Source organism: Capra hircus, chromosome 10 (genome assembly GCF_001704415.2).
Source record: "Capra hircus breed San Clemente chromosome 10, ASM170441v1, whole genome shotgun sequence".
Classification (NCBI taxonomy): Eukaryota; Metazoa; Chordata; class Mammalia; order Artiodactyla; family Bovidae; genus Capra; species Capra hircus.
In genome coordinates this window covers 16,490,452-16,506,033 of record NC_030817.1, presented here as the reverse complement: position 1 = coordinate 16,506,033, position 15,582 = coordinate 16,490,452, and the positions used below count along the sequence as shown (strand labels likewise).

General features: G+C 53.4%; 1 protein-coding gene across 4 annotated transcripts in view; it reads left to right on the top strand.

The window, feature by feature from the left end:
- The window catches only part of JDP2 (Jun dimerization protein 2), a 42,273-nt gene continuing 27,216 nt past the window's right edge, over window positions 526–15,582 (top strand). The window contains exons 1-2 of one of the 4 annotated variants that reach the window (XM_005686098.2): window positions 526–699; window positions 11,627–11,850. In XM_005686098.2, the coding sequence (XP_005686155.1) occupies window positions 11,650–11,850 (201 nt within the window). In that variant the 5' untranslated portion in view covers window positions 526–699; window positions 11,627–11,649. Of the gene's footprint in view, window positions 700–1,486; window positions 1,505–1,826; window positions 1,930–5,389; window positions 5,688–11,626; window positions 11,851–15,582 lie in introns of those variants that run through there. The other 3 variants (XM_018053957.1, XM_018053958.1, XM_005686097.3) reach the window with 3 other exon arrangements.

Genomic DNA, 15,582 nt, shown 5'->3' with positions numbered 1-15,582 from the left:
ACCCAGCTTTGATCTTTATGCTATAGAAAAGGTGCAGTTGACCTTTCTGGAGCTGAGAGTCATGTTCTTTCACAAGACTATCAAATTACCACTCATTTTCCATTGTACCTTCTTTCAGGGCCTTACTTTCTTTTTACTTGCTAACTTCAATGCTTTGAGGGAGAGAGCTGTCAGGGAAGGTGAAAATGGTCAGTATCATGGGGATTTGCTCTGTCTTTCCTGCCATAACACCAGTCCTCTAATCCAGAAATACTTTCCTGCACTGGGGCCATAAGGAGAATAGGACCTCACTGTCCTCCTGTGAAAGAGCTGCTCGCTAGGCTCTGCTCGCTTGCTCCCATCTGTCTCAAGGCTTGTTGTTTCTTTCACTCTGAGCATCTGCACTCCAAGAAGGCATGAACTTTTTCTTTCACTTCCTTTCTTCTGCGGGTGATGATCTGACATCACCCTGAGAAAGAGGCTGAAGGTCGCTGAATATAAACACTGTCACTCCTCTCTGGCTGAGGCAGAAAGGCAGAGGGTTGAGTGAGCGCCCAGAGGTCTGGAGGAAGGGGACAGAAACCACGAAGCCAAGGTCTTGGTCGCCACATGCGTGCTTGAGGGCTCAGGGTCTCTGTGCCTTTATACACTGAAGGCACCGGGGAGGACACATTTCCTCTGGAGTTGCCCTTAACCATCTGCCACTCTAGGAGGATGAAGGTAGGAGTACAGTTGGCAATGGAAGTTGTCATGGGGAAGAACGCCATTTGGGGTGGGCTGAGGTCTGGGCTGCTCACAGGAGTGTCCCTGGGTGGAAAAGACTAGGGGCAAACTGTGTGAGCCACTGGGAAAGGGAAAGGGGCTCAGGTTGCTGCCCAAGCAAGGCCGGTCTCTCGAAGTGAACCACCACCCTGGGGCTTAAGGACAGCTGAAGTGGCCAAGTGGGCTAGTGGGTCGGGGGAGAAGCACCCAGCAAACGCCTTGGTCCTCTGCCCATCCTTCTATAAAAAAATGAAACAGGCTTGCGAGATATTTCCTCACTCAGTGCTGAAGTGTCCAAGGATGAAAATGTGTTGAAATTCTCTCTCTCTCTCTCTCTCTCTCTCTCTCTCTCTCTCTCCTCTTCTCTCTCCTCTCTCTCTCTCGGTTTGGGTGGGGGGGGGGCGGGGAGAAAGAGCTAAGGATTGAGGAAGATGGTTCAACACATGCTACGTCTGCTCTCCAAGGGGCTCTGGACTTGTCCTGCCGCCGCCTTCTCAGTTCTCCCGGCCAGAGCTCATGTCTCGCGGTGGAAGCCGGGCGGCGGTGCGCGGGGGATGCTCTTACATAATCGCCCGGCCGCGTCCTGCTTCCTCGCGCGCGCTCCTACACCGCGCGGGCTTGGAGAGCCTGGGGGGAGGCGGGGCGGGGGGGGGAACGCGATGGAGCCGCGGCAGGCGCTGCGGGGCCGAAGTCGCCCCCGCGGGGGGAGATGAACGTGAGGAGCTGCGGGAGGAGGGCGCGAGAGGCGGCGGGGGAGGTGAAGGTCAGTGGGTGTGAAGCGCCCGATGCACACCGCCCCCCCCCCGCCCCCGGTCCTCCCCTGTCCCCTCCTTCCCTTCCTCTCCGTCCCCCTCTGACGTCTGGAGCTGGCAGCCCGGCCGGTTCCGCATTCCCGACCCCTCCCCGCCGCCCAGGGGCCGCTATATAGCCGGGGCTGATGCAACCCGTCCCGCCGCCCGCCACAGCCTGCGGGAGGGACGCTCGGCGGCCGCGACGGAGGGGGGGCGCTGCAGCGGCGGCGGCGGCGGCGGCGGCGGCTGGGCTGGCGCCGCGGCGGCTCCCGGGCCGGGACGGGCCTGGGCACCGGGCGGAGCTCGGCGGCCGGGCGGCAGCGGCGCTGAGCGGGCACGGCGCCTGCAGCAGGGCCCTGGCCCCGGGGGCGCCGCCTCCGCCCGCGGCTTCTGCACGGTGGGTGCGAGGGCGCGCGCGCGCCTGGGGGAGCCGGGCGGGAGGGCGGGGTGGGGCGCGCCGGGCGCGGGCACCTGGGACGGCCGCACACTCCACACCTCCCAGCGCGGGCGAGGCGCGCCGGAGCCCCCGGGACCCGAGCCCCTCGGGGAGGCTCCCGCAGCCTTGGGAGCCCGCGCAACCCCGGCGAGGGGGCGCGCTGCAGCCCGGACACGCTCCCGCTAAGCGCCCGCGAGTGGGTGGCTTTCTCTTTGGTTCCCGCCCTGGGACCGGAGGCTCCGTCCGCTCCCGGGACGGCCGAGGCGCTCTCTCTGCCTCCCTCCCGCGCTCTCCTCCCCCGTCCGTTTTGCAGGGAGGTGCTCTCGCGCGGCGGGGAAGGCGGGTGAGTGGGGAGAAGACTGCCCTGGGGTGGAGATGGAGGGTTGAAGGCCCGGGAGGTGCAAGGGTGCTGGTGGTAGAGGGATGACAGGGACCTGCTGGCAAGTCGTGCCCGCCCCTCCCCTTCTCTGGGAGGAAGCGCGGCTCCCTGAGGACCTGGAAGAGGGCGCTGACAAGGGCTGGCTCTCCATACAATGAAGAGGGTTTTCCTCAGGGCCATTGCTCCGGGACTCCCCCTCTCGGAGAGGGGGGTGGGGGTGTGTCTAGGGGCGGCCAGGTCCCCTTTGGGCTCCCCCGACTGCCAAGCCAGGTTACATAAGGAGTCAAGCCGGCTGCGCTAGGTAACCAGCCCCTCCTCTCCGGCCCAGCCCAGTTTAGACGGTTCTCTCCTGCCTCGCCCCTCGAAAGAGCCTGAAAGGTTAGGACTTAACGCGGCCTGGACCCCTGATCCCGGGGTTGCAGTCCCAAGTTTTGCCTGGGTCAGTGGTGGGGTCGGGGGTGGACAGGGAGGCCCTCTGCTCTTCGGCAGGGAGGATGGGCTGTCCTTGCAGCTCAAGATGGAGAGGCTGGTGGAAGAACTCAACTGATCCCTTGGGTCAGCCGGGAGGGCAAGGTTGCTTGACCCTTGCCCACTGTGCATGGCTTCTAGGACTGACATCTAGGACACTGGACTGTGGCCTGATCACACGTGCTCACAGCAGCTGGGTTCAGGTCAGCTTCTCAAAAAAGAGTTTGCAGGCCGGTGTGTGTTCCCACGTTTAAATCTCGGTGGACTGTCCTCAGGGTCTTGGTTTGGGGAACATGAGAAACTGGAGCTTGGAACTATGCTTGGGAGCCCGCTTGTCCTTTAAGACCTTGCAGAAAACTGTGTTCACATGTCATCTGCCTTCCCCCAGGGTTTTTAAAAACACCTCCCATTGCTTTCATCTTCCCTGCCAATCTGGCTGCAGTTTTGGATGGACGCCTTATCTTCCTTCACAGGTTTCTAGGGGAGAGTTTAGCCAAGTATCAGGTGTGAGCATAGCTCTGATTTTATATAAACCTGACGACCAGGGAAGAGAAGCACGATCTGTTCTCGTGCCTCGGGCTGGTTAAGATTTCTCCTTGTTTAAAACATGGAGAACTGATTTCTCAAAGACTCTCCTGTTCCCCTGCTACTCTGGCTTTGGTTCAGAGCTGTAGGTAGCCCCAGAATCTTCTTGAAGAGCTGGGTGCTGTGAGATTTGAAGGGCAGCTAGAAGGCATGAATTGGTTGAGATGGTAAAGAACCTGCCTGCAATGCAGGAGACCCAGGTTTGATCCCCGGGTCGGGAAGACCCCCTGGAGAAGGGAATGGCTACCCACTCCAGTATTCTTGCCTGGAGAATTCCATGGACAGAGGAGCCTGGCGGGCTACAGTCCATGAGTTTGCAAAGAGTCGGACACGACTGAGCAGCTAACACTTTCACTTTCACTCAGAAGGCATGGATGTAGAGGCTTCTGACTTTTCTCCTGGGTTGGTTGCAGCCACCTCAAAGGAGATGTGTTGATAACTGGTGACAGTGTTCCCCAAGGAAGAACTTGGACAAGAATCTCTCCATTCACTTGCTGCCTAGCGTTTGCAGCCACCAGCATCTGTCATTGCCTCTCCCACCTGTTTGCAGGATGTTTAGGCATCTTTTCCAACCTGCCAGACCCTTGGCAGAACCCTGAGATGGGCTAGGCTTTCTAGGCCTTGTTTGTCGTGGGGTTGCTGGTGTTGCAACGGGGCTGTCTCTGACACAAGTGTCTCTGTTTCCAGTTCTGCTCTGGAAAGAAGGGGCCAGTGCAGACTCTAGGTTGGCCTGCTCTGTATTCATTCAGGCCCAGCTCAACTTGAGGAGTCAGAGCCAGGGCTGAGGGCAAGCTACATTCTTTTCTGCTTTTCTGTGCAGGATGCAGTTTGCTTTTTTTCCATGTGAATGAATTATGTTGGAAACCGAAATAGGAAGAGAAAACTAGAGTGTGTATGGGTATGTGTGTGTGCATACCTATATAGGCAGGGGGAAAGCAGCGGGCACATTATTTTTCCATTTTCCTTTAATTAAGGCTCTGTGGAGGTGTGTTTGAAAACAGAGGGTCTCCTATGCCTTTGAGGAGGGTGAGAACACTGTTTTGGCTGCGTCCCGGGCCATATGCAGCGTATGGTGGCCAATGAAACTGAGCCTGGCTCATTCTGTTGCTTGTCTTGGCAGTAGGTTCCGTGGCTTGTGTTACCAGCTCTGGAACTTACAGGCTGCCAAGCTCTGTATGCCTATGTGTGTGTGTGTGCGCACATATATATGTGTGTGTGTGTGTACTCGCTCTTGTGCATGTGTGTGGTTTGGCCTCTCGAAACTCAGCAGAGACAAATGCCTTAGCGACCCAGGGTTGGAATTTTCGGCCTGTGTTTCTTTACACTCGTTGCTGGCTGTGGGAGGCCCGGCCAGAGCCCACCATTCTGGTTTTTTTTTCTTTCTCTCTCTTTTTTTTTAGTCTGTTTTCTTGCTCCTACTCATGGGATTCCATTTGTGGAGCTCAATTTCTAAAGCTTTAACTGGCTGATGGCATATTTTTTTAAAAAAGAGCCAGAGGATCGGTCACAGGCTGTGTGTGTGTCTGTGCTGTGTATCATAATGTGAGCTCCTGGTGCCGAGGAACAAGACAGAGTGAGGAGGCAAGAGAGTCTAGGAGGCCCAGAGACAATTCCTTCTCAGCTGCTTCTCACTGCTCAGAATAAAGATCCAGGCAGAAATGACTTACAGTATTTATTGAGCACCTACATTAGGCAGGAGACAAAGCTGTGCTTGTAGGCAGGGCTTGTCTAAAGCATTTCCCTGGTCTCTGGGGAAGAACCTTTCTTGGGGAGACTTTCTAGTTTCTTTCATGGCTGTGTTAGCTACGCAGAGCTCACACTATGTCAAGGGCTTTTTCTGACACTTACCACCCCTCATTTTTTCTTATGAAGATCTGAAGAGTGACAGTGAGTTGAAAGACACAGCAAATGCTGGCCCTCTTCTTCTGGAGGTGGGCCTGGAAGCCCAGCCATGGGGGCACCCTGTTGCCAGTGATCTATGTAGCTGTTGTCCTGGCCTGCGAGATGGAGAAGCAGTTAGGAGAAACCGAGGCAAATGGCAGGTGCTGGGTCTCATTTCCGCACTTTTGTACCCAGCCCCGATCTGCCACCTGTTGTTTCTCTTCTGCAGTGACTGCCTGGATGCAGGATGGTCCTGCCCTCTTGAGGTTTCAAGTTGGGAAGTAGAAGAGCAGAGAATCCTCTGGGCTGGGCCGGGGGTTGATGGCGTGGATCCTCTTCTTGGCCGTAGGATACAGTGCAGAAGGAACCTCGAGGGCTCACGCAGCACTAGTGTTGCTCCAGGAAGGTAGGCACTCAAAGCCACACTGACGTCATGCTCACAGGTGCTATTCCAGGTGTTTTCCAAGTGTTAACTAATTAAATCTTCTTAGCCTTACAGGGAAAGTAAGGTGATTAGTCCCACTGTGCAGCAGAGGAAAGGGAGGTACAGAGAGGTTAGGGAACTTACCCAAGGTCACACAGCTAGTAGGGGCAGAGCTAGGATTCATACTCAGATGATCTGGCTCTGGAGTTTCCACTTTTAACCTGCCTCACTCTCCTGCCTGCAGAGCTGAGCCAGCCTTCGGAGATGGTCTTCTGCTGCTTGCCCTTGTGCTCCATCTCGGAGCTTTCTCCACCTTTTCCTCCTTGCCTCCTGGATCTCCTTGTCTTTTGGAAGCTGGTTGGCCTGCATCATTTCAGATTCCAGGAGAGAGGTCATCCCAGATAACTCCTTAGCTCTAGGGACAGATTTGGTGTTTAATTCTTCAAGATTCATGATCGTTAGTGCTATACTCTGTGATGTCTGGCCTGGCACCTTTCTGGCCTCTCTACTCCCTACTTGCTGCCATGGACTTCCGCCTTCCACAGCTTCTTCCTGGGAATCTTCCGAGGCTCCAGCTCCTAAGACCTCCAGGTCGCTCTTGTTGATTTCAATTGTCAGCTGCTTGCTCTTAACTTCCAAACCCACCAGTGCCCCTGCGGTCTGACCCTATGAACTCCGTTGCTCCTTGACCTGCTCTCACTCACCTCCACTTTCTGCACCAAGCCTTGAAGCCTTGGGCCAGTGGCACTCATTTGCACCCCTATTTCTGGCTCCCGATGCTCGCCCAGGTCAGCTATTTGCTTAGAAGGGAGCTAACCCCCAGGGATTTTAGAGCCGCCTTTAAACTTTTGTTTTTATGGGCAGAAAGTTCATGAGGCAGATCATAACCTTTTCTTAACCTGTGTTTTTGGGAAAAAAAAATCTGTCTTTGCCATTTTAGATCGAGATGCCCATTATTGGGCACTTTCTAATAAGACTAGCCTTTCAGAAGTTGGGACTGTTGTTCACTTATAGATACCCCCATTAAAAAAATATATCTTACAGGTTTACATACAGTAAACAAGAGAAGAAAATAAGAGGGAAAAACTTACTTCTACACTTCCTTCTTTTGGCTGGAATGACTCTTCATCTTAATGTCTCCCATTAGGGCCCATTTTTGGAACTTGAGGTGTTTTGTGTTTTTTCTTCTACTTGTGTAAGGCAGCGCCCCCAAACCATGTGCCTACAAGTCCCTGAGGAAGTCAGGACAAAGACATATCAGATCTTTTCTTTAGGTTCTTTCCCCCTTGGATCCAACTGGTCCCTGTTTCTTTCAAGCTGGCTTTTAGGGAGCTGCATCAGACCATCCCAAATCTTAGGCTCAACAACAGCTTAGGATCCACTGTGACCTCCAAATGTTTTCTGTCTCATTTGTGTCTTGTCTGTCTCCTCTTGGATCTACGCAGTACCCAGTTTTTCCCCACTGGCTAGTTTCCAGGTCGTTCCTGGTCAGTGTCCCAAATTGCCAAAGTCTTTTTGGATTCTAGGCCTGTCTTTTGAGACTCAAGAGCTATTTGCCAATATGGGTCTTCTGCCAGCATATAGGGTTTGCTCTTTCTTTATGCAACCCAGTTGCTAATGAGACCTGGAGGGTCTCCTCCATGTCATGGAAGGCGTGGAAGATCTTTATCTTCCATATGGACCCCTGGGCCCAAAGGGCAACACTCAGTTCTTCCCCTAAATCTCCTGCTGCGTAGTTTTCCTTTTCCCACCAAATTGTTTATGGAACAACCAGTCTGGGAGATGAGTTCGCCTCTTGTCATCTTCCGTCTGTAATTCCTCCTGACTGTTGTGGGTTCCCTGTCACCCCGCTCCCCCTCCCACACACACACCTTCTAGTTGATCCCTAAATCACTGCAAATTGTTTTCGTTTTCAAATCGCCCAAGTTGCCTTTCAGCCAGGGCTTGTCAGCCAGCTCTTTCCAGTTAATGGGGATCCAATTATGAGAGGCAGCTGCTCCAGCTCCTCTGTCTCTGCCCTGCCCCCCCACCCCGCCCCCGCCTCTGGAGCCATGTAGGATGACTTCTTGCTGGTGGATGTCAGCTGTTGTGGTTGTCTTCTTGGAATGGCATGTGTTAAGGACTTTGTGGTTTGTATCTGAGCATTTAGGGGCACCCTTGAGGGGAAGGGCAGGAGAGGGAGATTTTTTTTTTCCACTTCTGCAAAGGAAAGCCTGGTGCCTAATCCCCCTGAGTGAGGCTTGTCCTTGGGGTGGGTTCATAGGGGAGCAGGAATGGCAAGAATTCATGGGGCTGCTGCTCCCAGGGGGTGCTCCCTCTGGCAGGGGTGGGGTTCTCACGGTAGCAGAGAATTCATTATACTTTGGGATCATTTGTTAGTGTCTCATTTATACCATCTGTATGAAAATAAACAGAAACTGCAAGCTGAGCCTATCGTTCCCGGAACACAGAGGCGTCTGGCTTCCATCTCCTGAGATGGCTTAGGCGAGGAAACATCCAGAAGCCTCTGGCGGATTTTTCTTGGGGGCTACTGTGGGAGCAAATGGTCTGGAGGTGGATGACGAGTGTCTAAACCTCCAGAGACAGATCCTCAACCGACTCACTGAATTTGGCTCCCCCATGAACGTATCCCTTGTTCATTCGTTCAGTCAAGTATTTGTGGCTTATCCTTTCTGTGCCATAAATGATGCAGGCGTGGGGTCTCATGCGGCAACAACAGGCATGCCTGTTGCTCACCCTCCACTGGCTAAGTGGCCGCAAGGCACATTTTGCCACATGCGTGGGTCCTTACACTCCAGGGAGGCTCTGGGGCTTCGGGCCAAGGAGAGGACCCTGCACTCTATTTTGCTTTGTTCCACACCTGAGGCGTGGTGACTCCCTCCCCGGTTAGGGGTTGGTGTTCAGCTGAAGCACCAGGTATAGAACATTTTCAAGTTTCCCATCTCCTGTCCACTTTGACCTGCTCAGTTAAACATCCCTCCTGGGATTGCTGACTCTGTAGCATCAGTTCAGGTCTAGAAGGGGTGCTGGGGGTGGGGGTGGGCTGTTGTAGGGTTTTTTTCTTTTCTGAGAAGAAGATGTAAGTTTCCTTTGTCAGTTTGGCTCAGGCAGCCTGAAATTGGGCTTCCCAGGCGGCGCTAGTGATAAAGAACAGGCCTACCAGTGCAGGAGACGTCAGAGACATGGGTTCAGTCCCTGGGTCGGGAAGATCCTAGGTATGGTTTATCCAGACAGGAGTGAGTCCTTATGCTGGCCCTTTCTTATTCTCCCTGGAGGAGTCCCCAGAAGACATGTGACTCACCCACTGTGCCCTGGAGCAGCCTTTGGGCCTGGCAGCCTGTTGCCCCCTCTGCACTGCAGGCCTGGCTCCAGAGGGTGGAAAGTGAAAGTGTTAGTTGCTCAGTCATGTTTGACTCTTTGCGACCCTATGGACTGTAGCTTGCCGGGTCTGCTGTCCATGGGATTCTCCAGACAAGATTTCTGAAGTGGGCTGCCATTCTCTTCTCCAGGGGATCTTCCTGACCCAGGGATGGAACCTGGGTCTCCCACATTGCAGATAGATTCTTTACTGTCTGAGCCACCAGGGAGGCTCCAGAGGGTGGAGGGAGGGACTTTATCACCAAACCTGGATTCCAGTCCAGCTCAGGCCTAGGGAGGGTCACAGCACATTGACCAACCACATATAAGAGGTCCCAGGGTCTGTTTCTTCTATGTCTGGACTTCTGCCTAGCCTGTCATGTAGTTCTTCGGGGAACTTCTCGAACCTGGATCTCCATGGAAAGCAGAGTAGAGGGTCCTCTGTGCAAGAGAATGATCCTCCACTGTGGGCTGATGTCTGAAAATCCACCATTAGAAGGTCATTCCTTCCGCACTAACATTTCTTGGACCACTGGAGGGGAAATAAAAAGGGTGGGTTGAGAAAGCTTTGGTTCTAAAATCCAGGGCCCAGGAGTCCAGCTCTGTCCCTCTATAGCTGTGTGACCTTGGGGAGGTCATTGAACCTCTGAGCTTGTTTCCTCCTGTACAAAATGAGGATGTGGTTTAGATGAGCAGAGGGCCTCCTCCAGCTCTAAAACTATAACTTGATGTGAATGAGCCTGAGATCCTTTTCTGAGAATGGCCCAGGGGACACGGGGTGCTGAGGAAGGGGAGAAAGGATGTAGGGTGGGGAAGGGGATTGCTGAGAGGCCAGGTGTGGGGGGCAGAGTAGGCAGAGCACAGAGAAAAGAGCCTGGGGCCCAAGTGTAAACTGGGGTGCGAGGTGGGGTGCTGTGTGAAGAAGGCTTCATGGCAGATGCGGCTGGTGCTGAGGATGAAATGGCAGGTCCGCCGTCTGCTCACAAGTGCCTTTCTTCCAAGAAAGTTGATGTCCAGTGGAAGTGTTGGTGGTCTCAGGGTGCAAATCACCAATATGTTTCTCCCCACAAAGTGCAGAACCAACTGAGAAAGAAACACAGGGTTGGATAGGGAACCAAATTTCACCTTTAGAAGTGAAATGGAGGTGGAGAAGGTGACTTGGGCTCATGACCCGAATGGCCTCGCTAATATGCTGCTCTCCTTGAAATCTAGACGTGAGAGCCTGAGACCCAGACAGCGTGGTCACAGGAGTTACTGCCCAGCAGAGGCTTGAGGTCAGGTGGACGTCCCGTCTTCCCTGTCTCGCTAAATACACCCCTCTCTGTGGAAAGAGAGGGAAGGTAGAGAGATGGGCCAGAGCTTCTCCCCCAGGATTTCCAAGACAGATGAAGTGTTGATTTGATAGCCCTGTGCAGAGATGCAGGAAGAGGTGGGGGGGGGCAGAGAAATGATTCTCTTTATAGAATTAGAATCTAGAAGCAGTTTTGTACTAAAATACTGCTTACAAGGCTGCCTAGAAGCCAAGAATGTGTACAACTGATCTCCATACTATTCTCAGTGCCTCTCAGCTCATAGCAGGTAGTTGACAATTGGATGGATGGATGGATGGTTGAATGGATGGATAGGAGCCCCATAAGTGACCGGAAAGTCTGGCGTTACTGGCAGACAAGGTTTCTTCCTGCCATCTGTGCCTTGAAGTGATTGTTTCTTATCCATGAGCTTCCCCCAGTGAAAGGAAGGAAGAAATCAGAATTCCCTGGGTGCTGACCTGTCTAATTTATGTCTTTCTTTCATGCCTGAATCTGTCTTCCTTTGCACGCCTTCTGAGTCTGGAGGAGCTAGAATATGTGTTTGCTTTGAGAGTGAAGAGCCCGTGGAAGACTTTTCTTGTCCTGGGCTCCACGGGGAAAGCACATGCTAATTAATTCCATCTCCTTTGCCTCAGTCGCTTCCTCATAGATGCCAGGTGCAAGAACTCACACACACAGTTAACTTCAATTTGCTTCATCTCGTATTCAGGGTGTCTTAACAAGTAGGCAGAATGGGATGTGTGATTGGAGGGGAGGCACCATGCCAGCCTCAAAATAGCTCCCTCTTAAATATGTGCAAAGGTGCTCGATGTGCCTCCATTCTGATCCATTCCCCTTGGAGGCGGCGAGCTGCAGTCTAAATCTAGCTCTACCAGTTTTAAAGTGTTCAGTCTGGAGTGAGTTCTCTTTCTAAGCTTTCCTTCTTCCTCCATGTCTTGGGCTCTGACCTAGTCTTTTGGGGCTGGTGGAAGGATGACCGCAGTGCTTAGCTCAGAGCAAATGCTGAATCCATGTGGCCTGTGATTGGGTTAAGCATTGCCTAGGTGCCAGTGATAACCTTGGTGTGAATTGATCAAGTTTCTCTCGATAACAGAATGGATGTAAGGGCAGGAAGAGCAACTTAGAGTGGAGAAGGGGTTTAGGGGGACGCTGGTGAAAGAAAGGGCAGGGTCCCGGCAAGACTTGGAACTTAAGCCCCTCACAGAAGCTCTCACCCAGCTGACAGTGCCTGTCCTGCTCTTCTGTCCACTCCAGGCTGGACTGCCACTCCTCCTGCTATGATGCCTGGGCAGATCCCAGACCCTTCCGTGACTGCGGGCTCTCTGCCAGGGCTCGGCCCCCTGACCGGACTCCCCAGCTCGGCTCTGACTGCAGAGGAGCTGAAATACGCCGACATCCGCAACATTGGGGCCATGATCGCCCCTTTGCACTTCCTGGAGGTGAAACTGGGCAAGAGGCCCCAGCCTGTGAAGAGTGAGGTGAGCGAGCCTTGTTCCCCCAGGCAGGATCTTGGGGAGGGTAAGATGCCTGGGTTAGCATCCCAAAGTGAAAGTGAAAAGTTGCTCAGTCGTGTCTGACTCTTTGCAACCCCCATGGACTACAGTTCATGGAATTCTCCAGGCCAGGATACTGGAGTGGGTAGCCTTTCCCTTCTCCAGGGGATCTTCCCAACTCAGGAACTGAACCAGGGTCTCTTGCATTGCAGGTGGATTCTTTACCAACTGAACTAGCATCCCAGGTCTAGCCCTAAACTTGCCATGTGACCTAAGCTTTGCTGTTTAATGTGGGGTCTGAGGACCAGTAGCATCCATGTCACCCTGGGGTTGTTAGAAATGCAGAATCTCAGGCCCCATCCCAGATCTTCTGAATCAGGACCTGTATTTTTAACAAACTGGCCCCTCCCATACACACACCAGGGTATTCATGGCCACATTAATGTTTGAGAAGCACTGGGCTAGGTCAGTGTGCTAAACCTGTCTCTGGCTCTTCAAGGGGCACGGGAGGAGTGATTAATCATGAAAGTATTGAATAATAACATTTGACCATCACTCTGGAGTGTTGAGGGGGCGGTGGTCAGCGGAGACAATGGAAATGTACACATGCTTTGAAAAGTATATAAGGCAAAGCCAATATTGGGTTAGTTTTAAAAAATTGTTATCATTGGTCACATCATTGTCTTTATTGCTCTTGGCTCCAGGCTGGAGCTGAAAGCAGGAACTTGGAGGAGGGCGTGGGCTCCCTTCCCAAAGTGCTGCCAGAGCCGGGCCTGGCCTCGGTCACCCCGCGTCGCCCGCTTTAGCTGGTATTTGCAGAGGACCCACCATGCAGCATGCCTTCCTCAGGTCCCTTGCAGCTGCAGTGCTCATGAGCCTTCCTTGTGGAACAGCAGCATTTCCCTGGGGACTAGTGAGAAGCAGAAGTCCCCAGGGTGGGTGATCATCAGTGCTGGGCACGCCCTGCGTCACTGCCCCAAGGCTGGCAATTTGTCCAAAGGCCTGCCCTTGTGAGGGCCCCATCAGGGCCATATTTTTAGAGGCCAGACTGAGTAGCTGCCCACCTGGAAGGAAGAAGGAGCTGGTGGTGGGAGCCACGCTAAACATGCTGAAGTCGCTTCTGTCGTGTCCGACTGTTTGGTGACCCCGTGGACTGTAGCCCGCCAGGCTCCTCTGTCCATGGGACTCTCCAGGCAAGAATATCAGAGTGGGTTGCCGTTTCCTTCTCCAGGGTATCTTCCCGACCCAGGGATCGAATCTACATCTCTTGTGTCTCCTGCGTTGACAGATGGGTTCTTTACCACTAGCACCACCTGGGAAGCTGGAGAGGTGTCAGATAGCAGGCTCGGGTGGGGGAACTGAGTCTCAAATGCTGGGCCACTCTTGGGGAGGGAGTGTTCAGAAACGTGCTCCGGGATGGGGGCCCATCCTGTAGGATGGAGCTCACAGGGCAGGACCTCCCAGAGAGGGGGTCTCTAGATGGAGAAAGCTGTCCGGGTACTGTCGGTTGGGGGGGAGTTAGGTATTTCATGGTGCTTCCGCTGTGCCCTCTGTCTCCCCCAAAAGCACCATAAACCTGCACAGAAGGTCTGCTGGGAGCCCCGCTGGCAGGGCAGCATGCTGGCCGTTGGCGGGGCTGGCCACGGCTCTCAGGCGTGTTTGGTTTGGCCTGCACCGGGTTTTAAAAGAAGCTGAAACCAACCTTTCACTTGAAAACTTGGATTTTAACCTTTGATTACAAAATGGGGCGATCTGGCCACAGTGGGCCCGGTGCTGGCGTGGCCACAGCTCCCTGAAGGGACCCTCTTTACTTTCCTCTCTCCCATCTCCCACGGGCCCCTGAGCCTCCCTGTTAACTCTCGACGATTTCGCTTCCCCTTATTGGCTTGCCTTTCACTGCTGCCTGCAGCTCTCATCCACCCTGGGCTACGTGGCCCCTGCTGTAGACGTTTGTACTGGAGACACCTGGGTTAGGTGGCCTGTAGCGGCTCCCTAGGGACTGTTGATGACAAGATAAGAGCGGATGGTAATGATATTCTTCTAAACTGACTTTGTCCGTGTGCTGTGGAACACGCTTCCCAGCTTAGTCGGTGCTCTGCATTCTTCGTGGAGAGACTTGTCTTGGGTTGTGTTTTTCTTTTTTTTTTTTTTTTTGCTATTTCACTTCCCCAGGCCCAGAACTTGAAAGTATCCATTTCTGGGTCATTCCACAGTATTAAAAACCATTTAAAACCAGTGGCTGAGCAGGGGGCACTGAGGCTGTTGGGCTTGATGAAGAGCCAGATGCCTTGGTCTCTGGGATCTGCCCTGGGTGGGGTGGGGGGCAGGGGCTGAGTTACCACCTCTTCCCTCCACAAAAGGTGCCAGAGGAGCTTTCTTTTTTGGAAAATGCCTTTATTTGGATTGCATATTTTTGCATTTCACAGCCTCCCCCAATTGGTGGCATATGCCCTGTACCTGACAGTGACGTGCTGTCCTCGCAGGCACCCACAATGTGCACCATCCAGGCTGTGAAAATAACAAGCCTTTTTTTAGGGTATATTTGCATGTCCTCTCCCCCGCTGTCAGACTGCAGTGTTGCGGGGGTGATGAGGCCAGATGGAGGAGCACAGAGGCGCTGGCGAGGAGTAAGGGCAGCCCTGCACTGGGAGCTGACCTGCAATGCGCTGAGTCAGACCCAAGGTGGGTGGGGGGTCCCTTCTGAGAGCAACTGAAAAATAAAGGGGGTTGAGAGAGAACCTTGCCACTGGGAACCTTACATCCTGATGAGTCATTTGCATATGGCACACTGCCTTTGGTGAATTTTCACAGTGGCACTTTGGACTTGTAAAAGTTTCTTCAATAACCATAAGATACGAATTTACGTCTATGGAGTATTTTAATACGTCGTAGGCCTTTTGCTAAGGGCTTAACACTTATGATCTCTTTTGTTCCTTACCTGGTCCTGGTGATCGGATTCTCTTCCAGTTTAAAGAAGTCCAGTGGTCAGGACTCCATGCTTCTGCTGCGGAGGGCCACGGTTCAATCCCTAGTCGGGGAACTTAGATCCCTCAGCCCAAGAGGTGTGGCCAAAATAAATTTTTTTTTTTAAATTTAAAAATAAAAAAATAAAAGAAGAGGTAGTTAGTTGAGATCCAGGGAGGAGGAAGTCAAGTCATGCAGGGTTGCACAGCTGGAGGATGGCAGAGCTGGGAGCTGCCCGGGGAAGATGCTGCTGCTGTAACTGGCGGGGTGCACCTGGCACAATGCTGGGCATGCTCTGCGAAGCGTCTCACCAAACCCTCTTGAGAACCCTCTTGAAGTCATTATTATTACTATTGTTATTGTTATGCCCACAGTATGGATGCCGTCAACAAGTCTTGGGGACATCCAAGGTCGCACAGCTGGGAAACAGGCCTAGGCAGTCTGGCTTTTCAGCCAAAGCTTTAACCTCATGCTCCGCTGCCCTTTGTGCTCACTGCCTGCCTTCCAGGCTTCTAATCAGTGCTCTAGCAGGCTGGGGAGGCAGATGAACCTGATCCCAGAATGTTCCATCATTTTGATGACGTGGCCCGATTAGCGCTGAGCCCGGCTGTTCTGCAGCCGTCTCATCTCCCAGGCCCCCAGAGAGCGGACAGGCCAAGCCGCTGTGCAGGCAGCTCCGTCCCAGCTGGCTCTTGGGCTGTCCGCCTTGTGGAGGCCAGCAGCCTCTTGGGCCATGTCCAAATACCCAAAGCA